The sequence below is a fragment of the Aspergillus undulatus genome, assembly GCF_047715775.1.
Source record: "Aspergillus undulatus strain CBS 261.88 unplaced genomic scaffold BDV17scaffold_2, whole genome shotgun sequence".
Lineage (NCBI taxonomy): Eukaryota > Fungi > Ascomycota > Eurotiomycetes > Eurotiales > Aspergillaceae > Aspergillus > Aspergillus undulatus.
This window is the reverse complement of record NW_027396606.1, coordinates 95,038-119,801: the sequence shown is the minus strand read 5'-3', so window position 1 is coordinate 119,801 and position 24,764 is coordinate 95,038. Positions and strand designations below refer to the sequence as shown.

Here is a 24,764-nt window from a genome sequence, read left to right as displayed (position 1 = left end):
CGTAGAGCAAAAGTTATTTCGATTCCCATTGAGCTCTACCTAGACGTCTACTATATGCTGCAAAATATTCTTTGCTTCTTGAATCGTGTTTGATACTATAGTTCCCGCTGGCAGTGTTTCCTTCACAAGCCCGACTCCAGTGCCAGCGTATGTCGTCAATCTCCCAGTTTGACCCCAGCCAGAGTCGCCCTTCTTCAACTCCTCCTCATAGAGCGCTCGATTCTCCTCGTCACTCGTACCACCCTCTATTGCATCGATATAGCTTTGATTTATCACCCACGCCCATCGTATCGCACAGGCCAGCTCAAGATTCCTCTGACCCGGTCATACACGGTCGAACGAACGGTACTAACACCGCCATCCGAAGCACGAAGAACCTCATCTTGATACCCACGAGCGATCGTCGCCTCCGTCGACGCCAAAAATCTAGTCCCCATCGCAACGCCTGAAGCACCCAACGCAAGAGACGCAGCCATCCCTCGCCCATCAACTATACCCCCGGCTCCGATGAGCGGTATATCATGTTTGAGTCGTCGCGCTGCAAGCGCATCCTTTACCTCGGGGAGGAGTGTGATTATGGATGCTGAGTGAACCAGTCCGTGTCCGCCTGCGTCTGAGCCCTGGATAACAAGGACGTCAGCATCTAGGGCTTCCGTGACACAGATAGCCTCGGACACTGTCCCCACCTGCACCCAGATCTTGGTGCTGCTGTCTGTCACATTGCGCACTTGCTCGGCCCAGGGGCGGAGGTCATCGGGTATGACTTTCGGTCCGAATAGCCATACGGCGCATGGGCGGTATTTCTCAATCGCGGCAATGGACTTGGTCAAGTCCGCGCCCCAGTTGAGGAAGCCGACGCCGATGGGGAGAATGCCAGTACTGGTGTGGGTTTGTTGGAGGGTGAGATTTGACTGTTTGATGAGCTGGACGGCTTCTTTAAGGTTGTCTTCTAAGTTTGAGACGTCGAAACCGCCTGCTAGGAAGCCAAGTCCTCCTGCCGCTGAGACGGAAACTGCGAGCAGTGCCGAGGCAATGTTTAGCATTGGGGCTGACGCGACTAGGGGTGTCTTAGTCCAGGGATAGGCGGATCGAAGGGCTGAGCTCGGAGGCATGGTGTTTCTTCTTCGTGCTATTTTATAGGGCTTATCGAGGGGTTGTTCAATGAATCAGGAAAGCGTCTGTACGTTATTGCTTATACCATGCTCCACCAATCGGCTATTCGGCGATCGTCCCCGGATGATGCATTTATAGACTTCCCTGCTAGAGGAGCTATGAGGGCATAAACATAGAGAACCCACCAATCATATTATTCCAATACCCAGCTCCCTAGAGCTTTCCAGGCACCCGAAATCCATGAACTCACAACAGTGCTAGTCTGTGAGATCCAGTCTGTGGAATAAGTGCTGGACAAAGATGGTAGGTACATGTCACGTGGATATAATCACGGGACTGGCACTCTTGGCAAGATCCATCAAAGATCTGCTGGCTGGACTCTTTGATATTCACTTCTATATCACTTTCAATATCTTACACCCCTCAGATAGGTGATAGAACTATAATCACTTTATCTACAGTATCCGCATACTTGGCAAGAAGTTTTATTCTGGGGTTTGCCATACTGGTCCACGCTCTTAGCAGATATTCTTATTCGGCGAATTCACTCAGCTTTGTATCGGGCTCATTCATTGCATCAACCTCGGGGGTCTAGGCCGTCTTCTGCATCTGCACTGTTCGAAAAGGGCTTGCCATTTTTTCTTTCGAAAAGATCCAGCTTCTCCCACGGCTCCTGACAAACCAATATTAGAGCAGAGCTCGTTTGCTGGTCTCAGCATCAGCAACTTATTCGTGCCTGGATATCCAGGAGTTTCGTCATTCTACCACTTCTGAATTCTTGGAAACCTGCATTTTGTACCAGCCGATTCAGTTGAATCAGCCGAGTCGCCAAAATGAACGCTCCAGACAGGTAGGAACTCACGTTGCGCGTTGATCATGCCTCTTTCTTTTGCCTAGATCGTCAATTTGTCTCGACTTGTTTGACATGCATGTCTGCTATGATACGATGATTGATGCCAGGAGTGGCGGGAGCGAGATCCCATTCTTCCGAGTTTGGAGGGATGGAGGGAGGTTGAGAATATTCCCTCATTCTCTGGTTGTCTCGGTGCTGAGTTGATGCTCGTCAACCGCCGCTTCTCCTCTTTCATCCTCATTTTCAACACTGCTCTGCTCTGCTGTTCTTAATTGTTACCTACTTGACACCCCCCGCTTCTTCCCAATCACTCCACAATCCCACGATATCATGGAACCCCCCAAGGAAACAAAACCACAACATAACTTCCCCCCCGAGCTTCTTTTCGCTCGGTACCCGAACAACCACGGTACCCGGAGGGGTTGTCAGTCGACTGTCAACGTCGACAACGACCAACAGCCGAGGTCTGACTGTCTATTTACTTATTTGCGGACTCTGCACGGTTGACGAGGCACTGGTTTTTGATTGCGAGCCCTGTTTCTTCGTACAACTGTGACTGTTGCTAACCTGTGTTGAAACAGATACGAGTCGTTCGTTCTTGCCAATGGCGAGAACAAAGTTGAGATGGAGATTGACACCCGTAAGTCTTTTGGCTACTCTAAAAACCTGCCTCAGTCGACAATATTTGACTGACACTTTGCTGTAGGTATTCCATCATCGGCCATTTTCACCTTCAACAAAGAAGATCATACGCTTGGAAACTTAATCCGCTCTCGTCTTCTGCAGAGCTCTCATGTTCTCTTTGCTGCCTACAAGGTATGATGCACTTGTCGTTGCTCTGTGCGGGCCTCGTGGCAGATTTGCCCACTTTATTGACTTTTAATCGATTACGGCTAATACGAATCATCAGGTCCCCCATCCGCTTGTCCCCAAGTTCATTCTCCGTGTTCAGACAGATGGCACAATCGCCCCGAAGGAAGCTGTCATCACCGCATGCAACGAGCTCGTTCGTGACCTGGGAATTTTGTCTCGCGAGTTCACCAAAGAGTACGAGCTGCGGAAGATGGTTGGAGCTACTCAACAGCAACAAAATGGTGCTCCAGACGGACTCTAGTCCGCGTTGTATCTTGTGATTCCCCAGTTCGGCCTTGGTTGCGGCAGCGTGGTTTTTTCCTTTTCTTCTTCGCATCTACAATACGCGCAGCTGGCTATGTGTGTTTACCTAAGCTTGGGCTAATGCTCGTTGCATTCTTCCTTATTATTCCCTCCTTACGCTCGGCGGAGTTACGGAGTAGATTTCCGAGAGTCTTAACCACGAAACAACATGTATGAATGCAATGGCCTAATAGAATATCAATCATGTTGGCACGAATGCGCGGCAGGATAATCGTAAAGCGTAGCTAATAGCCGACTATCACGGAGTAGGTATGGGTCACCGAATGCCCATGTGCTTGTTTCCCCAGACCAGAATCCTTTGGGCCTCGTTAAGTGACGTCTGGGCCCGCTGACTCAGCACCCCATTCAGGTTAGTGGCTGCGTGTCCCTGAGAGGAACGCCCGGCGTCACTCGACCAGAAGCTCCTGAGCATCGCTGCCTGCCCGCCATTTCCCCTCTGAGATTTGCCTCATTTATTACTCCATTCTTTTGTTTCCGTTCTTTTTTTCCTGTGAATTAGCTCTGTTCTTGATGCCGTTGCATCGCCACTAATGTACTCTTCGAATTCCTTCCTGGGCGGTGCCAACAGCACGCGCCCGGGCCAGCAACCTTACATGCAGCAGCCGTCGACGTTCTCGCAATTGTCGCCTAACCAGCAACAGCAGCCTCAGCAAACCGGCCTGGCTCCTCAGCCTACCGGCTATGGACCTCAATTATCCGCATTTGGAGGACCCCAGTTGCAGCCGCAAGCGACGGGATTCCCCGGCCAGCTCCAAGCGCAGTATACCGGTTTCCCCGGTGCCTCAGCACAGCAGGCGCAGCCACAGTTCCAACAGCCTCAGCCAACAGGATTCCCATCAGCACCACAGCAATCCCAATTCGGCGGGTTTCCCCCTCAGAGCCAAGCCCCGCAGATACAAATTCAGCCGACGGCGAACCTTCCGCTTCGAACGGGACTTCAGACTTCGTCTGAGATCGCGAACTCGTTCCAGGATGCCTCAGGAGCCGCCCCTACCCCGCCGCCTAAGCCTTCCGCTGGGAGGATCCCCAACATTCGACTATCGTTCATTACGGCGCAGGATCAGGCGAAGTTCGAGCAGCTTTTCAAGTCTGCGGTTGGGGATAGTCAGGCAATGACCGGTTAGTTGGGCAAATGCCCCTGTTGCCGGTGATTGGGATATTCATCTGACATACCATTCAATAGGCGACAAGGCCAAGGAGCTTCTCCTTCGATCGAAACTTCCGGGAAGCGACTTGTCGAGGATTTGGTGAGTTTGAAACCTCCTTTTGTTCACTGCCATGGCGCTTATAGTGTTTAGGGTATTGGCAGACACTACGAAATCCGGACAACTACTTTTCCCCGAGTTCGCACTAGCCATGTACCTATGCAACCTTAGAATTACGGGGAGAGATATACCCAGTTCACTTCCGGAGACGGTCAAGAACGAAGTATCTAGCATGGTGGACATAATCTCGTTCCAGGTACCCGATACCCAGCCAGAGCCCGTCACTAGGACGAATATTCCCAGCTTTGATGCGCCGTTACTCGAGAATCAAACAGCGCCCCCGGCACCCCAGCAGCCACGGCCGCAACAGCCTAGCAACTCGCAACTTCTCTCTCAACTTACCGCGCAACCCACCGGATTCCCCCAGGCTACCGGATTTCCTGGACAAGCTCCACAGCAAGGACTTCAACCTCCCAACTTGGGGCTTATGAACAATCCACAGGCCACGGGTTATAGCGGTCCTCGCCCACCAATGCCACCTATGCCGACGGGCTTTGGTTCGAACCTTAGCCCTGCACAAACCGGTGGACTTGTAGCGCAGCCCACAGGAATCCCCGGCCAATGGGGTTTTGTTAATGCTCCGTCCTCAGGACTGCCTAATATTGATGCCTTGAAGCAGCAGCTGATGCCCCAGCCCGGTCGCGAGGGTGGGTTCTCAACTGCTGGACTTGCTGGAAATGCAAACATTCCCTGGGCTATTACGAAGGAGGAGAAGAAGATTTACGATGACCTTTTTCGGGCGTGGGATGGTCTTCACAAGGGATTCATTGGTGGCGAGACTGCCATCGAAATTATGGGACAAAGTGGCCTTAATAGAAATGATTTGGAGTCTATCTGGACCTTGGCTGATCCTCATAACCGTGGCCGACTCAACATGGATGAGTTCGCTGTGGCTATGCATCTAATCTACAGAAAGCTCAACGGCTACCCCGTTCCTAGCCGCTTACCACCTGAGCTCATTCCTCCGTCAACAAGAAACCTGAATGACTCAATAGGCACTATGAAGTCCCTTCTGTCTCAGGATGCAGAGCACCGGAAGGCTACTGGTGCATTCTTGCAGCCACAGAAGACGGGAGTGAGCTATCTCAAGGATCATTCTTTCCGAGGTGGAGCTACATCTCCCGGAATTGGTCGCAAGGACGCTACACTGTTCAAGAACAACGACGATGCAGCTGGAGGATACCGCTCAAGCGCGCGTCGCCGCGTAGGAAACGCTGCTGGACGCACTCCTTCACCAGCGGCGTCTCAGAATTCGGAGGATGAATTGTCAGTTGACCAGCTCAAGAAGAAGATTCGCGAAACTCAGATCATGCTGGATGCGGTCGACTTCCAAGATGAGAATCGCGCCGAGGAAGAGGATGCCCTGGACAGACGGGACCGCCGGGAGGCGGAGTCCCTAATGGACCGGATTCGACGCGTGCAGGACGACATTGATACTCATCCTCATGCATCTCTCCGCAACCTTGACACGGGCGCCGAGAGAAGGACGCTGCGTCGCCAGCTTCAGGCTTATGAAGACCAGGTACCGCAGGTTGCTTCGGACGTCAGGCGTGTTGAGCGTGAAATTGCCGAGGCCAAGCTTGAGCTATTCCGTCTCAAAGACGCCAAGGCGCACCCTAACAGTGCCCTCAACATTGTTGGCACTGGACCTGGTGGTTCGGTCACAGAGTCAGATCGCAGCAAGGCGCGTGCTCGTGCTAGGATGCAAGCTCGCGCTGCCGAACTTGCCGGCAGACCGGCTCCGGCCGGGCAGGATGATGAGGGAGCTGCGACCCGTCGCCTAGAAGGAGAGAACGCCAGGGTCAAGGCAGAGCGAGAGAAGAATGATTCCATGACACGCGACGTCGAGGAAAGTGTCAAGGACTTTGCCAAAAGCTTGGAAGACAGTCTCAAGGAAGGTGGTGAGAGCTCTACGCGCGAACATGAAAGGCGTCGGTGGGAAGACGCTCTGGGCGTAGAAGACGTTATTCGTGACTTTATCTACGACTTGAACCGCGGAAGCCGTACGGCATATATCCGAAAGGAGGAGTAAGTCTTAATCCCTCGTTCGGGCTCTCGGCCTGTTTCAGAATGTCTTTTTTTACCCCCATGAACTAACACTTTTCAGGGACTCGAGAAGGTCATCTCCTATGGAGCAGCGCGCTCAAAGCGAGTCGCCGGCCCCTGCCAGGCCTGCTCCACCGCAGTCTGTTGGCTCGACAGGGTCTGTGCCCGGCCTCACGCACCAAGATCGTGTTGCTGCCGCAAAGGAACGCGCTCAAAGGAGAATTGCCGAACGTATGGCAGCTGCTGGTCTCAAGCCTGCAAGTGATGCCGGCGAAACCCTTACCCAGCGCCAGGAACGTGAGAAGAGAGAGCGAGAGGAGCGATTGAAGCGGGCGGAAGAGGAAGATGCCCAGCGCGAGCAAGAGAGGCAACGTCGCATCGCTGACGAGCAGCGCCCTGCTGCAGCCCAGGCCGCAAAGCCTGCCACCGGAAAGAAGCCTCCTCCAGCACCGCCTTCGCGCAAGGGCCGAACCGATAGTACTGGCCAGGTAGATGCCAAGAGGGCGGCCGAAGAGGCAGCTAAGACTGAGCAGCTGGCCCGCGAACAAGTTCTGAAGGAGGAGCAGCAAGCACAGGAGGAGGAAACCAAACGTCTCGAGTAAGTCCGCCCAATCACCTTATGATGCATTCTTCTGTACAGTTAACTTACTTTGCCTTTTCCAGAGCCGAGGCCCAGCAGCATGAAGATGAATATGAGAAGGAACAGCAAGCTCAAGAGGCACGCTTGCGCGCACTCGAAGAGCAGGTCAGACAAGGCAAGATCAAGAAACAGGAGGAGAAGCGGCGACGAGAAGAGGCTAAGAAGGCCGCGCAAGAACAAGAAGCCCGGCTCGCACGTCAAAAGGCTGACCTGGAAGCGGCCAAGGAGCGAGAGCGACAGCTTCAGCTGGAACTCGAGGGCCTGGATGAGAGCTCTTCAGACGAGGAAGGACCAGAACAAATCGAAACTCCTCAGGATGACACGCCAACCCAGAGCCAGGTCCTTCCCGTTGCGTCTCCTTCTCCGCCTCCAGCGCCCCGTACTCCTGTTGTCGAGCCTCCAGCTCCAGCTCCCGCTCCCGCTCGTGAACCTGAAACCACCACCACTGCCTCTAGTTCTCCGGAGAGCGCTCGAGCAGCGCCAGCTAGCGTGAGCCCCGACACTCAGTCCAAGAATCCCTACTTCAGGAAAAACCTTGCCCAGTCTACAGACTATCCGGCTGCAACTCCGTCGGAGATCCCACAGGCTACTCCTACCCCCAAGTCTGAGTCTACCAACCCATTCCACCGTCTTGCGCAGCAGCAGCAGCAGCAGCAGCAGCAGCAACAGGAACCTCTGAAACCGTCCTTCACAGGTGCCGCGCCCCTCCAACAAAGGACTCGCGCTCGCCCAGAGGCGGACGATGACTGGTCGGCAGCCGGGTCTGACTTCGAGGATTCCGATGATGAAGATGATCGTGCAGGTGGCGGAAGTGCTAAACAGCTCGCAAGTATCCTCTTCGGTACCATGGCACCTCCACGACCTCTGAGTGCTATGGACAACCAGTCTCCATCATCGAAGTCTGTGACTCCCGTGCAGGATTCGATCCCGCCAGTACCCCCAATTCCAGCTGAAGCCGAGCTGTCTCCTACTGCCAGCGGTGCGCCCACTCCTCCACCACCGCCTCCACCACCTCCTCCAGGTGGTGCAGCACCTCCAGTGCCCAGAATCGAGGAGCCCACTGGTGCCCCACCACCACCTCCCCCCCCTCCGCCTGGTATGGCGCCTCCCGCTCCGCCTCCACCCCCAGGTCCTCCTCCACCTCCTGGCCCTGCGGCTGCTCCAACTGCAGGTCTTCCCGGTGACAGGGGTGCTTTACTCGCCTCGATACAGGCAGGCAAGGGGCTTCGGAAAGTCCAGACTAACGACCGAAGCACTAGCTCTTCTGCTGGGCGTGTGCTATGAGGTCGTTTCTTGGATACTTTGCATTGCAAGTTCGACATTACCCCTTTTTCCACCCCTTCCATTCTTTCGGCCGTCACGGTGCTTACCTTTTCCCTTAAATCACACAATGTGTATAGTTGTTAGTTTTTAGCTATCGCGTTAATTTACGTTCTCTTGCATGTTTGAGTATGTTTGAATACATCGTTCGCAATACCTGTATATACTGTATGTCCTATTTCTAGTCAACATTCTGAGCCTTGCAGAGTAGAACAGCACCAAGCCAAGAGGCTGAGCAACGTATACACCCGATGATCTATATTAAGCACGAGTTACTCAGTGCCCTATCGCTTATATACCACAAGACAAGTAACACAGCATCGCCACTAAGAATAATATCATTAACATTACAAACGACAATAATAATAGCCGCTGACTATACAAAGAACAAAACGTGAATCCGAGAAAGTTTCCAAGGCTCCTAGGTATTGAAATTCAAAAATGGGGTATCACCGCTGTTCTCCCGCACCGCTGTGAGCTGACCGACACGGCCCCTCTGGGGGCCTAGACGTCGTCCCCTGCTTGCCATCGCCATTCTGTTCTTCCTCTGCTGCCCACCGTAAGACTTGCCCCTTGACGTCACGCATCTCATGCACCCTCTTCGCGAAATCGCCCCTCTTCTTTTGCTTTAGACCGCTGCGCTCGTTCAACTCCTCCTCATCGGAGCTTGATATCGACAGTGAAGACGAAGACCTGCTTCGCTGTTGGAGGAAGGCCATCTGGACACCTGCGTTTCTCTTCTGTTCTCGTTGTTCGTTCTTCAGCTCTTGCATCCGCTCTGCGTCGCCCTGGCAATCCAGAGTTGTGATGTGAAGTTCAGGGAAGTTTGAAGAGAAAAACTCCTTTAAAAGGGGCAATTTCTCGGCGTTCGGACGGTATGTGCCGCTATCGTTGTCTATAAAGAGTTCGTAGCGGCTAGGATCCTTTGATAGCTCCATTTCTTCACCATCATGATCCACCACATAATCTGTGGATGAACGATTTGACACCAATGAAAGCCCTCGGTGGCGATGCTTTCGTCGACGAATGAAGAACTCTCCGGAGTAGGCAATATAATATGAAACGTTGCTGTGCATAGTATGTTTGCTTAGCAAATCGATTCCAAATTCCTTTCCAGTCTCAGTAAACCGAAATTGACCATCGAGTGTAAGAACGTAAGTGAACACCCTGCCTCCTTGCGCATAGTGAGTAAACTCGAGCAGTTTCTGCGTCATTTCCACACAGGGCGATTCAAATTCGCCGTCCAATGTCGCTCTGTCGAAATTGTAGATCCTTTCATGCTGGTGATGGAGAGCTCTGTTGAGTATCCGCCCTCGTAAGGTATGAGACGTAAACATCCCCGCAACGAATGGCTTGAACTCCACATAACGATGATACATTCCACTGGGCACTGGTCCCTTTAGTTGCATCTGTATGGCTTGGAAGCTAGGAAAGCGAATCAGCAAAATGGACTTGCAGTGCCGATGTCGTACCCTCGAGCAATAACATGTACATACTTGTAGCGGTTGACCGTCTTCTTCCCGTCCTGACTCTGAACCGCATCTTTCGTCCCAATCAACCTGCCAATTAAAGGAGAAAAGTGCTTGAACCAGTAGTTTGGCCCTACAGTATACACTTGCGCCCCGTTGGCACCCGGAGATTTGCCCAGGCATTCAACGCTAATGACCAGATGAGAATCGGTGTCAAGACGTCGCGAGGCCAGGGCAGCAATATTTCCAAACAAATAGACTCGTTTGCTGCCAGTATGCTTCTTTAACCGAAAGGGTTGTTCATGAATCCCAGCCCACTGCTCGTTAATAGAATTCACCTGGATATAGGCATTTCCCAGCTTGTCGTCATGGTCTGCCGCATCCTCATCGTAGACGCGACATTTTAGCCGAAACCCAGACGCAGGGATATTGGCGACAATCCACTCCTTCTCCCAGACGGGATCTCGATTCTTCCGCACCGTCGGAGTTCGGTATGAAGGGAATGGATCCTGCTTGTGCCGCAGAGGGACGTCGACAGTCAAAGCCGCATGGATATAGGGGTCACTGCTAAAAGTGCCAAAATCTAGATGGAGTGCAATGTCAGCAGAGTATATCCCCCGAATGCGCGGGCGCCAAGGGTACTGGCGTGAGTGGCGCAGTAAAGTAGGTCTCGCATATCAGGGCAGGTACCTGCGCAAGGAAGATTGACACCGCGGTGAAATGTAAACTTCAAGGTGTACCCAGGAGGAACTTGAGGTAAGGGGGTCGAATCATAGCCTCCGGCCGGCTCGTGCGATTCGGCCTTTGAAACGCCGCTCATAGCGACAGCCTGTTGTTGCAATTTGTCTGCCTTGTCGACGAGCATCGGCCCATATCTGTCGCCAAGGTGTTGCGGCCGCACTTGCGACTCGGGAACTTCCATTATTGGGATTAGCCGGGGAGTGTGTTTTTTTCGCTGTTGCCTGCTGATAGAGAGACAGACTTAACGGCAGGTGATCGGGAAGCGCAAGGATGACGGGGGCTGGAGGGGGACAGAAACTAGGAGATCGGAAAAGACGCGCGGAGGGATCCACGCTTCCTTATAAAAGGAAGAGGCTAGCCCATGGTTGTGGGATGGCAGGGCTGGCTGGCGGGGGGAGAAGATCAGAAGAGGAATGACGAACCCCCTCTTCGGGTGGTTGGTCCCACTTGTCAGCCTTACCGAGCAAGAGCAGGTCAAGCTTTGTGCCAAGCCCGGCACCAGCAGGAGAAGATTGCTGGAGCCTAGAGGATCTGACAGTGGCACTGTTTACACAGTTTCCTATCATCTGAGCCACTCGAGGGCTGAGCATGCTTTCGAGCTTCGATATCTTTGCACCACGACAGGCAGATCAAGTACTATCAGTAATAGCCCAGGCCCAGAATGTTGAAGTTTTGCAAAGTCGGGGGTTTATTGGCGTAGATACAGTGGAGGTGGCTCCAGGCTTCGGCTCAGGGCGCTCGGGCTGCCTTTGATACTCCCGATGACGCCGGCGTGCATTCATGTCAGCCTACTGAGTCTGTTCCTCGCGTCTTGCTCTAGTATCTCTTCGGGATACCGATTCGCGGAACTCGTTTACTGATTATGTCGAACAAAACTGGGTTGCTCCAGTTGATGACACCTGAAATTTGGGAATGTCCGGCGCAAGGATCCACACCACCCCAGTGCTTATCCACACTTGTACCTGGCCCTGAGAACTATGGTAGTCGACCTACATGCTGGTTTCGATATTCAATTCTCGATTGCCATACGTACTTTGAATGGAGCATACTTGAGCTCTGCGCTAGGTCGAGTTCTATGGATCCCCGTTGTTGTGGTCCCAAGCACATAAAGGGAGTTTACAGGCGAACACTGCCAAGATATAGTCTGAATTCTCTGATATTTGGCCGCGTTAAGACGCTTTCTAGTGCCTTCACCAGCAACACCATTGAAGACTTGTACTGACCGTGCGAGCAGATCTGCTCGTAAGGTTTACCGGCTCATTTCTTATCCTTGGAGACATCAGTCTACGCGATCCGTGGCAGCGAGTCTGCATGGGTCCATTTTGCCCCAGTTTGATTCCGTCACCAAAGATCTTGGATATGGTCAGACTCGCCCTCAGAGGGCGAGTAGTAGTGGACATCACCAAGTACAGCCAGGCCGAGCACTCGGAGAGCATGGTATCACAAAAGTTTTCTGATAGGTGCCGATGCAGCCGCAACAGTGTTTGAGAGAACCAGGGCTGAGAATCCATACAATCGCGAGACCCCACTCAAGCAGCTATGCAGTTCGACAACATGATACTATTCCTGTGTCTGCTGTTCTGTCGCACTGGATTGGTTCTTGCTCTTGGGCACTCTTTATATCCCTATGCTACCCCGACATAAAGCAGTCCTGAGAGCACCACATTGGGAGTCGCATAGATTGCTGTTCCCAGAGATGAGAGTTGAGATGTGCTCCAGATGAATAAAGCATGAGAATAGCATAACAGACAGAATTAGCACCAGTGAATGGAATGAGTGAATTAGTTTTGCCCTTCTCTTCCTTCCTCTTTCATTCCACCTGACTTCTGTTGCCTCACTTCTCACCTCTCACTTGACAATCAACACAACCACCAACAAACACATACTCATCCGTTCTCCTGAATTATTCCAGCTTCAACCATCAAAGACATATACTTGTTTCTTCTACTGAATCACTTTGATTTCAGTCTCTACAAACACATCATTCTCTACACAGTAAGATACATAGCTATTTTTGAAGCTCTGAGGGTTGTCAGGTTAGCTAACGGAGATGTCCTCACCGGAAGTGGTTTCACAGCAGTCTTCAGATTCTCTTGGCCAGCCTAAAAAGCTAGCCAAATCAATCACCAAGGCCAACGGGTCCTTCCGGGTCTCCCGTGAATTTTAGTGGAAAAACTGTCAACAACCTCAACGACCTTGTTCCTGAGCTGGCCTCGCTGCATAAGATATCCAGCAATGCCAACTTTCTTGAAGATCTGGACCCAGCCTATGCCGACTACCAAGATGCCGACAAATTTCACGCAAATCCTACAGTTTGTCGGAGAGGCTTCCTGGAATGGCGGCTTTGATCGAAACAGAAAACGGCAAGAATGATTTGCGCAAGAGCAAACCCAGGGATCATGTCACCTCCAACCGGTGGCAGGCTAACCAAGCCGATACGCTTGCACCACAGGTATGGCCAAGGGTAGGCCGATACCCTAGTCGAATGTGATCCAGCAATGGGTTGGACAACACAAACCCCGCCTAAGGAACATTACAAGCGAAAGCCTATCACGGCTTGTGGGAAACAACCGTTGCTTGGAAGGCCCCTGACAGGATGAAATCGTGGAGCGTTTGAGGTCCGTAATTTATGACACGCTCGACATGGTGTTTTAACCCGAGAAAATTACCAGAGGCCTGAGCAAAGATCCACAGCTGTCGGGCCTTGATCTCTACAGGGCTTGGAAATGGCCGCGGAGGACGTCAAGCATATTACTGCAGCTGATGATGCCGAATGGGGGTACACAAAATCAACCCCATGGGGCTCATCGCTAAATGCGACACTCCGTTCGCAACAGCCCAGCCATCTCAAGCTCTTCCAGCTTAACCCCTCCAGGGACCTCAGACCTAAACGGCTGTCGATTGATGATATGATGGTGATGTGCATGGCGCGAGGTGGATACGAAGGCCCTGCTAGCTAGAGAAGCATACGTCCTGATTCAGAAATAGAGGAAGGCGTCGAGACAATTGATTATTTGGGCATCAGATATACAAATCCCATAGCCTCCTTATTCGCAATAATAAACCGGCTCTTCTAGCCTCTGATGTAGGCTTTTTTGATCCATGGACGGGTCACCCTCCGACGAAAATGCCCTACCCTCGGCCACGCCAGCGGAGCAAGCTCATCTCTGTTTTCGTGGGTTTGGTTGTAGGCTTTATGATCCAGTAGCTTCACGACCTGTTCAGAGGTTTTCTTCCCCTGTACATATCCTTGATCTTTACAAACAGGTTCGCTACGTGGATGAAACTGGTCATTGCTTGGCTTTGCTTGAAGTTTGCCAGCTTAATGATAAAACGATTGTACAAGGGCTTACGGAGCCTCAGGCGTAACCGACTGTGTATTCAATAGGATGTCAGCCAAACCACCATCTGTTCCTCTGCGCCCTAGATGTCGAACGCCGCCATCAGCTGCCTAGCCCTAACGCCGCCAGAGAGACCGACCCACACCAGCCCTAGCGCAGTGACAGCCCCTGTATATAGACCAGTTACCACCCTAGGCATCATGATATGGCCAAGCACGAATGTTCCTCGATGGCCTTCAATACTCAACAGCTTGTACCAGGGTCTTCGCCACCAAATGGAATCTGCCGTTGAAGCTGTAGTCTCCTGAGCCTCTCTGGCCACCTATAAACACCCCCACGACCCTCGGCCCAGATTGAACTCGTCTTTTTTCAATCTATCTGTGAGGCTGAGTTGCCTCGCTTGATGGATCTGCCTGCTGGGCACTTGGCTCTGTCATGGTTATCGTCGCGTCCTGCGTCAGCTCCACTTATCCGATAAAAAAAACTCAGCAATTACTACGATAAACTTATCGTTGAGAAGAAGTTGGTCGGGGGTTACAAAAGGCTGAGAGACTGCCAGTTCAGCCGTTGCCTTTGGAGCTACTCAGTGCCTGGGACCAAGTCCTTGTCGACGGGCTGGCCGTCATCATCCTCACCGCAACAGCTTGCCGCACTGGTGACATGTCTGTATCCGCAGCATACGAGAGGGCGTATTGCTCTGCGATGGAGAGTTTTTGCCCTAACGCTCGACGATGATACATCGGTCGCCAATATGCCGCTGAAGTTTGTTTTGCACCACTGCAAAGGATAGAAGTTACCGCTGTTATTACCTTAGCTTCGTTAGACTAACGCGTTTTCTTTCCTTGAGGGGATTTCCAAAGTGACGACGTGATACTTTATTCCCACGCGCTTCAGTTCAAGTAGCACAACGCCACCTGCCTGGTCAAGGCGTTGTTGATCGTGGTGTTAGGGCTCGGGCAGACCTACGGAACAACGCTCAATCATGTAATCAGCAAGTAATCAGGAACACCGCGTACAGAAGATATCGGGCTATTCTGTTTCATAAACAAGTCACTTCTGGTCTGTGCTTAGTATCAAATAATGCAGCAGCTACTGGTAGTTAGACAGATGCTGGATGCTGCTGCTCAGGACGTGGCCGATACAGCAACTGATGTGACATTGACGACTCCTGAAACTGTTGAGACCACCAGCTCCCAATGGGCCGGCTGCCGGTAGTCAGACAGGTGTTACTGCTCAAGGTCCAGCCGGTACAGCCTCTCAGTCCGGCCCAGGAACTGCTACAGCCCGAACTACCAGATCCAATGCTCCGGCTGCAGGTAGTTCAAGCGGCACTGCTGTTCAAAATGCGGCCACTGATCTTACACTCGAGGCTTGATATAGATTGATCTTGCCGCTTACCCATCAGTTTGTTCAGACAAGAATGAACGCGCTGCTTCAAGCCTCGAGACAACCAGGGCTTACTATGCCACAACAGCTCAGTTACACCAATCCACTTCAGAATTTGCCAAGAGCATGGAATCAGCAACAAGGCGATCCAGCTGCCGGGTTTGCGCTGCCTTAGTTTACTCCCCCTCCATTACCAAAGGCTGTCACTCAGAGACCTCAGCCGCCCTCGTCGTCTTAGTCTGGTACTACTCCGCTGCCCTGGGCTGTTACCCAAAGCCGCCAAGAATCGTCTTCATCGCAGGCCTCCCACAGCAGGTGCCAAAGTCAGCCATACAATGTAGGTGCATTACTACAGGTATGCTGAGTGAGACAGAGCCTGCGAAGCCTACAGACCGCACCTGATAATCCAGATAGCAAGAATGGTGCTGTCGCCGTTTCACAGTCGTTCCAGACACTCTTCGACATGGAAAGTCTCAAGAACCAATCCCTCTGCAATGAGCACCTCATCAGACTTGGGCGTCAGCTAGGCCTGAAGAATCTATTCTATCGGGTAGCACGAAGACTTCAATATCGGCGATGCTGCAACCAAGGCACCATCTCTTACATTCAGAGACCAGGGTTTCATTGATGTAGACATCTGGAGTAGCTGTTTGGCAGCATCCGGCTTCCCTAGGGTTGCAAAGGAAGAGGCAAATATTCTGGCTTTGCATATGCCACCTGTCCATGGTCAGCAATTTCATCCACTCCGTCTCCTATTCGTCTCACAACCAGCGGTTGTCGAATGTCCAAAGGAAGAAGCCCAGTGCTTCTATATTCCAATCAGCTTTGCGGCTGTTAGTAATTTCCATGCTCGCTTATAGACTTGACTGCCATTGAGCTGGAAATTATGTTCTCCTGCGACCAATATCAGCAAAGGGCTAAGCATGTGACGGATGGTGCACAGGGCAGATATTACAGTGCCTACGTGCGGACATGTGGAGGGCAGTTTGGTAAGGTGTGGATCAGCCTGAATCCAGAACTGGTGATCAGGAGCACAAGGCAGTACTCAACTCGAGGGTGAGAGGGGAGAGGGCACCTACCCGGACATGGTCATTCCTTCGGGGCTTTTATTGCTGACTACCCAGATAGGAAACCACGATAAACCTTCTGGAGTCAGGGATCATAGAAGAAGCAGTCAGACTCCATGGTAAAGAGGCCTATATATCCTCTGAGCAAGGATGTCTCCCCATACTTTTTCTGATTTTCCAACAACGGAAACAGATTTATCTGGACCAGGGCCGAATCTTAGTAACACTCCACGTCCGACACCTAGAGAAGAACCAGTAAGCATCCAATTCCAAAAACATAAAGGAAGAGAGTTCAGGTGATCATTCTTACCTGAACTTGATTATAGGCCACTCCTGCAACGCTTCTCACCACGCGTCTTTACCGAAATACCATGCACAAACTCGCAATTCTACACTGTCGTCACATTTTCCTGACAGAACCAGACCTCTTCCAGTAAGTAATCGAGAGTAATGCCAATAAACTTAATTAACCTTAGGATAGGATATTTTTCTTGCTGCTCCTAAAGAGGCAAGTCAGGAGAATAAGTCAGCGGTTCGTCAACAGTCGTCGTCACCCACTCGGACTTCTGTGACTTCTGTGAAGGAGACAACTCGAGTGATTGATTCTCAGATATCGCTGCACACAATTCGTCAACAGTCGTCGCCTTCGACTCGGGCTTCTGAGGTGGAACGAGAGATTTGTCTCTTTTCTTTTCTTTTCTAGCTCCAAGACACTCCTTCTGAGCTGCCGGGCGATGGGTCTCGATACGTTCATTTACCGAGTAGTGCCAGAGACACGTCAACTGACCTCAATCTGAATCAGATACTTGCATACAACGTCCATAACACTATACCCAGCGCCATTGACGAGGATCTTGGCAACGAGCCCCAACACGTCGACTTCGAAGGTCGCCATATATTGTACGATGTTTGGTCCACGATGAGATCCGTCCAGGAATGGGCTGCTAAAAAGGCGCTCCGAGACTTGAATCTGGAGATTCGGATCTGGTTTACGAAACATGGGAAAGATGGCGCCACAATGGGAGATGATCTGAAAATTGCTAGGGCCATGTGCCTTCTACAGTCTCTGGGCAAACCAGTCACTTTGCTGCCTTTCGATTGGGATGTCGAGCCGGGTAAAGCCCGCTGTGGCTGCGGTCTGTTTACTTGCGCGTAATCTAGCTTTGTCTTTAAGTCTGCTTACTCATTGATTCAAATTCTTACTTCAAACTATTGCTCGCTCCTCCGCTCCTACTCACTGACAGACTGCTTGAAATGACTGCCGGTTCATTTTGTTGCTGAAGGGGCCCTCGAGTCTCTATATGGACTATAACTGGTCTTTTACCAGAGAGACTTAGCGTTGGATATGGATGCTTTTTTTTACTTTTAATGGAACTGGCCGATTGGACTTACATTCAAGTCCGTGCGAGTTCGTCCATGGGCCAATGCTGTGACTCTTTCCTTCTCTGCGCGCCGCCGTGTTATCCATGGGACGGTGGCTTTCCTGACAGGCATGTTCGATTTGTGAACGATTAGATGGTCAGACTCGTTGCCGCGAATCCTTCCCGATGTACCTAAGGCCAAAGCATTCTATAGTCAATGAATACAATTACCCTACTAACCCCAGTCCAAAAGTAGCCTGCTTAGAATAAATCGTCTGTACTCAACTCGTTAATGAAGGTGCAGTGCTTGCTGGCGCAAAAACCGCTAGCCAGGGTCCAATGCGTAGAGTGGTACGTGGCCTGGTATGCTATGTAAATGCTCTGTAGATCCCATCCATGCCCTCAGTTCTTCCTGGTATTGACTGAGTGCTGTTTCTCTTCGCAAGGATCAGAAAGTTGACTAGATATTATGATGTACTCTATGTACAGGAAATTAACATTATGTCGCTGATATATATAGGTATTAGGTCCCTTGTGTTCGCATATTTTAGCCTGTCGCTTTGCCAAATGACAGGAACAGCTGATGGCCAGGCTCAGTAGTCACAAGGTGAGAATGTCTCCAGGTAGGCGACAATATTATAAACAGGGTCTAAACGAGCACATCGCTATTAGCATTATCGATAATTGAGCCTATATGTAAGCAATGGAGTGTTGGTGGGATCCCAGAAAGAGAATCGGAAAATAAAGAAACAAGCGGCGGCGCTAGAGAGGAATCTATGCCGCTTCAGGTATCTCGAGGGGCACGCGGTGATTAAATGAATCATGAATAAGAGATCCTCAAGCGTCAAGACTGCTCTAGTTCTCAGTGAGCCAACTTGTCGAGCTCAACCCACGTCTAAGCCCCCCTCAGGTTGATCTCAGCTTCTCGCTCGCTCCTCTCCCCCAACCGCATCTTTTCCTCTGCTGTCCCTCCTGAATCCTGAGCCTCATCTGCTGCTGCTCAGCCTCCCAACCGCTTCGTTGCCTACTTTGCACAAACTCCAACCGCGCGGGCCCTTTATTGACTCACGATTAATATCAAGGTCGAATCGGCAATAGATTGACGGGGAAGAACACTGAAACGGATCTTCCCCACCTGGACAACCTTTGGAACTCCTCTCTGCCCCGGCTCTACGTTTGTCCTTCCCCGCCGATCGTTATATTCGCGACACACGGCGCACCTGCCCTGTCTCTCGAGTCTTGACCATCACGGGCCACTCTTGCTCAGATCTGAGTTGGGTGGCAGGTTCTCAAGATCCCACACCAACTGCACCTCAACCTGGTCCCCTTGTCAGAACGGAGGCGCGAGTCCGCCGATGGTGATCTTCCAACCGCCCCGGTCTCTCCTCTCCGGACTTGATCTTTCGAGCGGCGAATTAACATCTTGATTGACCCTCTTGACGATGGGGATTGTCGGGAGCAAACTTGACGACTCGGGGAGCCTGTATTTCAAGGATCAGAATAAACGTGCGTTTGCGTTTCCCCTCGCTCGTGCGATTATGATCGCGGTTGACTTAGTTTGTTAGTGACGATCGCATCCGTGACCGTATCGAATGCTCGCCGCGTGCTACTCAACCTTGTTCCGAATGCATTTCCCGCGACTCGCTTTAACGCGAAGAGAGACCTTGGCGATGACAACCCGGTCGAGTATATACAGGTTAGTGGAAAAGTTCAAGAAACACAATGCGGTCGGTTTCCCTTTGGCTAACAGCTCCGATGCAACACAGGACCCGGACTCCCCTCCATCTGCTCCCACACCTTCGTTCCTCCTGCGCTTGACCAACGATGAAGAGCTCATTTTTAAATTCACATTTATCCTCCGACAAACACAAACGGGGAGCTTCCCGAATTCGACGGTCAACGGCGTTTCGACATGTTTGCCCGAGGTGGCCGACACGGTATTGAACGGGCTCACATTTGCGCATGCGCCCAACTCAAAAGAGCTCGATAATCTGGTCACGAGAGAGTTTCATGCGAACCCGAACTTACAGAATAACTCGAACGTCCAGTTGGTAGGCGATTTTTCGACCGGAGGGAGCCCCTCGGTTCAGTTTGACTGGACGTGGAAATGGAAACCTCCAAAGGGCACGGAAGACAAAGGCGGCGGCTGGAGGAATAGCTGTAGCTTCTTGGACTACGATCAGAGAGCTAATCGCCTCAACACGCTCGCCTATTTTTCGTTCTGGGTTCACAACACCGTTCGTTCACTCCCGAGCCCGCAGATTACTTCGCCGAACTTGGATGTCCCTATCCCAATCCGCAACCGTGTCCCTTCCTCGCACTCAGTTCTGTTACACTCTAGCGACGCAGATGCCTCGTCAAATACCCAGGTCCAGGTTGTACCTGTCACGCCCCCGGAAGCTGTCGACCCGCCTCCAAATTCCGCGGCTGCGCCTCCAGCTCCGGCGCCTGTAAAGGTGGATCTCCCTCATTCGCGACCCGGAGAGGACATGAGTGCGGTGGAAGATGGCCCTCTGTTCCGTGCTACGATGAAGGCATTGGAACAAAAGACCGGCAACATGCGCGCGAAGATCAAGAAGGTGCTGAAAAAGGCCGAGGCTGCGCATCAAGCTCAGGCAGCTTGTAATGAAGCAGTGGAGGCCTTTTTATCAGCTCTTGGTGATGCATCTACGTCCAACGCAAATGCAATTCAGCCAGCATTAGACCATTATTTCGAGAAGATATCGCGGCAGATCTTGAATTACGAACGACTTAATGCTTTGCAGCTTCAGAGGTTGGTAATTGAACCGCTTTTGAAACTCTACACCAATGATATCAAGCAAGCAGAGGCAAAGAAGAAAGAGTTCGAAGAAGAAAGTCGAGATTACTATGCCTACGTTGGTCGCTATCTCGGGCAGCGGCAGGATTCGCTGAAAGAGAAGAAGCGAGTGGAGAGTGACTCCAAATATCAGGCGAAACGTCGGAACTTTGAACTGAGGCGATTCGACTACTCTTCGTTCATGCAAGATCTTCACGGTGGCCGTAAGGAACAGGAGGTTCTCTCCCATCTCACCAAGTATGCGGACACTCAAGCAAAGAGCTTCCTTGCTGCCGCAAAGAGCGTCGACGACATGGTCCCGCAGCTTGATGCGCTCATCCATGAGGTCAACCAAGCGGACAAAGAGTTTCAATTCCAGAGGACAGAGCGGGAAGAGAAGCGGCGGGCACTGGAAAAGAGCAGCAACACATATAATGAGCCTGATGCCCCTGTCAGTTCAAGCGCGGCGTCAACGTTGGTCGGTAGTAATGGGAATCCAAAGTCAGAGGTAGAACTGGGCCGCGCCGATAGCACCGGATCGCAGCTACGGAGCGTCACAAGCAATGCCTCGTCCACGACAAGTCAAGCAGCTGCGCCCACTGCTCCTTCTAGTGGAGCAACTGCCGTGGCCTCCGCCGTGGACCCAAGCGGTAAGTTAGAGCTATCATACACATCGAGTTCTATGGAAACTGATGTTGCCCTAGGCCAACAAAGGAAAGAAGGGCTGCTTTGGGCGTTATCTCGACCTGGATCTCATATTGACCCCAAGGGCATCAACAAACAGGCTTGGCACAAGTAAGGTCTCCGTTCGGTATTAAGTTAGAAAATATTGACCCTTGATAGATTTTGGATTGTCCTAGATCAAGGAAAGCTATCGGAATACAGCAACTGGAAACAAAAGCTTGACCTACACATGGACCCCATCGATCTGCGCATGGCCTCAGTGAGAGAGGCCCGTAACGCAGAAAGACGTTTCTGCTTCGAGGTCATCACTCCGCAGTTCAAGCGTATCTATCAGGCAACTTCAGAGGATGATATGGGCAACTGGATCAGAGCAATCAACAACGCTCTGCAGAGTGCCGTCGAAGGACGAGGCTCGTATCCGCCTGTGCCGTCCGATGCCGATAAACCATCCAAAGGCCGTGACATTGGCTCAGTCCTGACTGGCAAGAGCTCCTCGGTTTCGCATCACTCTCAACACTCATCTGCATCGAGCAACGTGACCCGTCGTACCACGGTGGGGGCGCGGCCAAGCTATGTTCGCAATGACTCACAAGGATACGAAGATTCTTCGAAGCTTTTGCAAGCGGTCCGCGATGCAGACCAAGGGAACAACTGGTGCGCGGACTGCAACTCCACATCCAAGGTTGAGTGGGTCTCAATCAACCTGGGAATCATCTTGTGTATAGAGTGCAGTGGCATCCATCGATCTCTCGGGACACATATTTCCAAGGTCCGCTCGCTCACACTAGATGTCCACTCTTTTTCGAACGATATCGTCGAGATCCTTCTGCAAGTTGGAAACCGAGTCAGCAACATGGTCTGGGAGGCCCTTCTGGACCAGTCACAGAAGCCAGCAGCCTCGTCCACTCGAGAACAGCGGCTGAGGTTCATCACGGCTAAATATGCGGAAAGGGCATTTGTTCAGCCCTTGCCCTCTCCTTTATCACGATTCCCAACCGCAGACGAAACCCTCCTCGCCTCCATCAAGAGAAATGACATCAAAGGCGTGCTCTACGGCATCGCCCTCCGCGCCAACGTCAACGTCGCCGATCGATCCCGGAGCACGCATGCCGTCTTCCTCGCCCTAGCCGCAGCAGACCCGGCCTCCCCGGGCTCAACACCATCAACGATCCCTCCACGCCCCAGCACATCCGCCGGCAAGGCAACCCCCTTCCCCGTCGCCGAGCTCCTCGTCCAAAATGGTGCTGAAATCCCGACGCAACCTCCACCCATCCCTCTCTCCCAAGCCGCTCAATTATATCTCAACCAGCGGACAGCGAGGGTCCCTGCTTTCAACCACCCTGGTCCTGCTGCAGCTTCACCGGATACCTTGGGGTCTCTGCCTGCGATCCGCGGATCTGGAGCGAGCAGCGAGCAGCCGCCTAGTACGGTGGACAACAGGGAGCGCGAGAAGCTTCATAAACGAGGAAGTGCGGGTGCGAGGTTCGCTGGCAAGGTTGCTTCCTTGGGGATTGACCGGTGATTGGCGAACAACGACTTTACATACTACCTTCCTACGCACTCTATATCTTCTTCCCTCCTCTCCTTTCCCTATTCGCCCGCCCTGTTTTATCTATATCTATTTTTACTTCATGACGTATCCGCCCCGCTACCACCACCACACCTAACCTTCTCCCTCACTCTCAATATTCTTCTTCTTCCCTTGTCTATACCAGTTTGGCGGATCGGTACACTTCACGAACGAATTATTTCTACACCGGGTACACTTAATGAGGGGTCCGTTTGGACATAATGATTATTGTTACTGAGGACACCGTGGTTTTTATATTATTCTTGCTGTGTTGTTATTCTTTGGGATAGGAGTGCACATGCCAACCCTTGAGCCTAGTCCGGATGATTGGCTGGCCGGCTTGATTTCCTTAATGGGCGCATAGCACATACAATCCACTTTCATGATTCTATCTCGCGTGTACTCTGTATATCTTCCGGACAGATCTTCGTCGACAGGTCCAAGACAATGGATCTAGCCCCCAACACCAATAGCCTTCTAGCCGACTAAACGGACATCTCACCTCAAATCCTTACCCTCTTGACCGTTTGCCGTTTGGCATATGCCTTCACGGGAAACCTCAATCCGAAGTAGACTACCGTGTTATGAAGCGTAGGCTAGCCCCCGGCACAAAATCCCTCGACTCGGGAGAGCTGCCGGTAGACAAGACCTGCCTGGCAAATTGGCAATTATGCGTCCTTCCGCGGTACGCATAGCGGGTGAGGTGGCTGGATTTTGCCGTAACCCTAGGACCTTACTCTGAGTGAGTACGTAGTTCTCGACTCTGTATACGGAGTACAGAGAAACCGTTGCCGTTGGAATGATCTGGAACCTCCCTGGAGTGATGAACTTCATCAAAACATGAAACACCAATGAGAAGTCGCCCATCCCGACATATACAATGGTACTGACGTCACACCCGAGCTGGGTCCGGTGACCGATTGAGAGCCTCAGGCTGTGACGTCAGTGACGTGTATGTACCTGAGATGGCCATCAACTGACTGGTTCGATATCAGAGGCAAATGTCATGGAACGCAGGGGCGACTTGGCCAGCTTCGTGGCAGTGGCGTTGCAGCCTGATCATATTATTGTTAATGACTACTGCCACTCATTGCTCGATCAATCAGTGATCTGCGGCGAGGCCGATATTGACCCGAGTCTACTCCGTATCTATATATTGAACTGAGTCTGAGGTTGCGTGGCAAAGCCTCCATGGGGTTCTGGATGATCCCGTCCGTTCGAGCCCTCGAAAACTGGAATGCACTGGCCTCTTGCCTCAGTGGCTGTGTCGTTAGAAATGGTCTGTACTGACCATACAGGGTAGTGCATACTTCGTGAATTGAATGGCATAATCACTGAACCCCGGCGATGTGGCAAATCGTCTGCTGGACGGGGAGTACAGAGACAACTCATTCAAAAGATGAGATTCTGAAAATCCTTCGCGCCATTATTTAGTCCGAATCGCATACACTGTAAGAAGTGAATGCAATTGAAAGCGGAGTGGCGGGTATCAGTTCCCCAGCAGATGGGACCGCTCCGACACACTAGCGGATCAAGAATCCACGAAGCCTGAACGGCCGTTGAGGCCGACTCCTGAATGATGGACGCGGGTGAGAACATATCGAAGTTGGCATGCTCAGATGCGTTGAGATGCATTTAGAATCTTGGGCCAAAAAGGTCCGTATAGTGGTGTACAGAGTACCCCTGCGTAATACTTCCCCCAGCGTCGGGTCGGCAACGCATCAACAAAAATTGTGGCTAAAGGTAGCATCAGTGGAGGTAGGCTTCCGAATGAAGCGCCAATAACGATGTGATAAGGACGAGGAGTCAGTCGAAACATTCGATGTCCTTCCCCGTGTTCCGTAGAGGCATAAAGTATATTATCGATGCATTATGCAGCGATCTGCAATATGTGGCGCAGGCTGCGCGGTAGGTATTGAGCAGCACTGGAAGGAA

At 51.8% G+C, this 24,764-nt stretch overlaps 5 protein-coding genes across 5 annotated transcripts; 3 read left to right on the top strand and 2 right to left on the bottom strand.

Moving 5' to 3' along the window:
- Positions 1-39: 39 nt before the first annotated feature.
- BDV17DRAFT_278815 (nitronate monooxygenase) lies at positions 40-1,112 on the bottom strand (the record flags this gene model as incomplete). The annotated part of the gene is made up of 2 exons (XM_073759602.1): positions 40-245; positions 281-1,112. 2 exons carry the CDS (start codon positions 1,110-1,112, stop codon positions 40-42), a joined length of 1,038 nt encoding a protein of 345 aa, XP_073620444.1.
- Positions 1,113-1,384: 272 nt separating this feature from the next.
- BDV17DRAFT_250107 (DNA-directed RNA polymerase II core subunit RPB11) lies at positions 1,385-3,373 on the top strand. The gene is made up of 4 exons (XM_073756294.1): positions 1,385-1,963; positions 2,548-2,606; positions 2,673-2,782; positions 2,877-3,373. Exons 1-4 carry the CDS (start codon positions 1,947-1,949, stop codon positions 3,078-3,080), a joined length of 390 nt encoding a protein of 129 aa, XP_073620443.1. The 5' UTR covers positions 1,385-1,946; the 3' UTR covers positions 3,081-3,373.
- Positions 3,374-3,541: 168 nt separating this feature from the next.
- pan1 (actin cytoskeleton-regulatory complex protein PAN1) lies at positions 3,542-8,620 on the top strand. The gene is made up of 5 exons (XM_073764864.1): positions 3,542-4,261; positions 4,326-4,389; positions 4,441-6,435; positions 6,515-7,051; positions 7,117-8,620. Exons 1-5 carry the CDS (start codon positions 3,673-3,675, stop codon positions 8,375-8,377), a joined length of 4,446 nt encoding a protein of 1,481 aa, XP_073620442.1. The 5' UTR covers positions 3,542-3,672; the 3' UTR covers positions 8,378-8,620.
- On the bottom strand, positions 8,620-10,920 carry BDV17DRAFT_62908 (C2 domain protein). The gene is made up of 3 exons (XM_073764865.1): positions 10,573-10,920; positions 9,910-10,465; positions 8,620-9,838 (listed from the first exon to the last, which is right to left on the bottom strand). The coding sequence occupies exons 1-3, from the start codon at positions 10,802-10,804 to the stop codon at positions 8,863-8,865; spliced, it is 1,764 nt and encodes a 587-aa protein (XP_073620441.1). The 5' UTR covers positions 10,805-10,920; the 3' UTR covers positions 8,620-8,862.
- An 8,128-nt stretch (positions 10,921-19,048) lies between these two features.
- Positions 19,049-23,096, top strand: BDV17DRAFT_62812 (putative ARF GTPase activator (Csx2)). The gene is made up of 5 exons (XM_073764863.1): positions 19,049-19,284; positions 19,344-19,474; positions 19,545-21,225; positions 21,280-21,370; positions 21,419-23,096. The coding sequence occupies exons 1-5, from the start codon at positions 19,221-19,223 to the stop codon at positions 22,779-22,781; spliced, it is 3,330 nt and encodes a 1,109-aa protein (XP_073620440.1). The 5' UTR covers positions 19,049-19,220; the 3' UTR covers positions 22,782-23,096.
- The last annotated feature ends 1,668 nt before the right edge of the window (positions 23,097-24,764 follow it).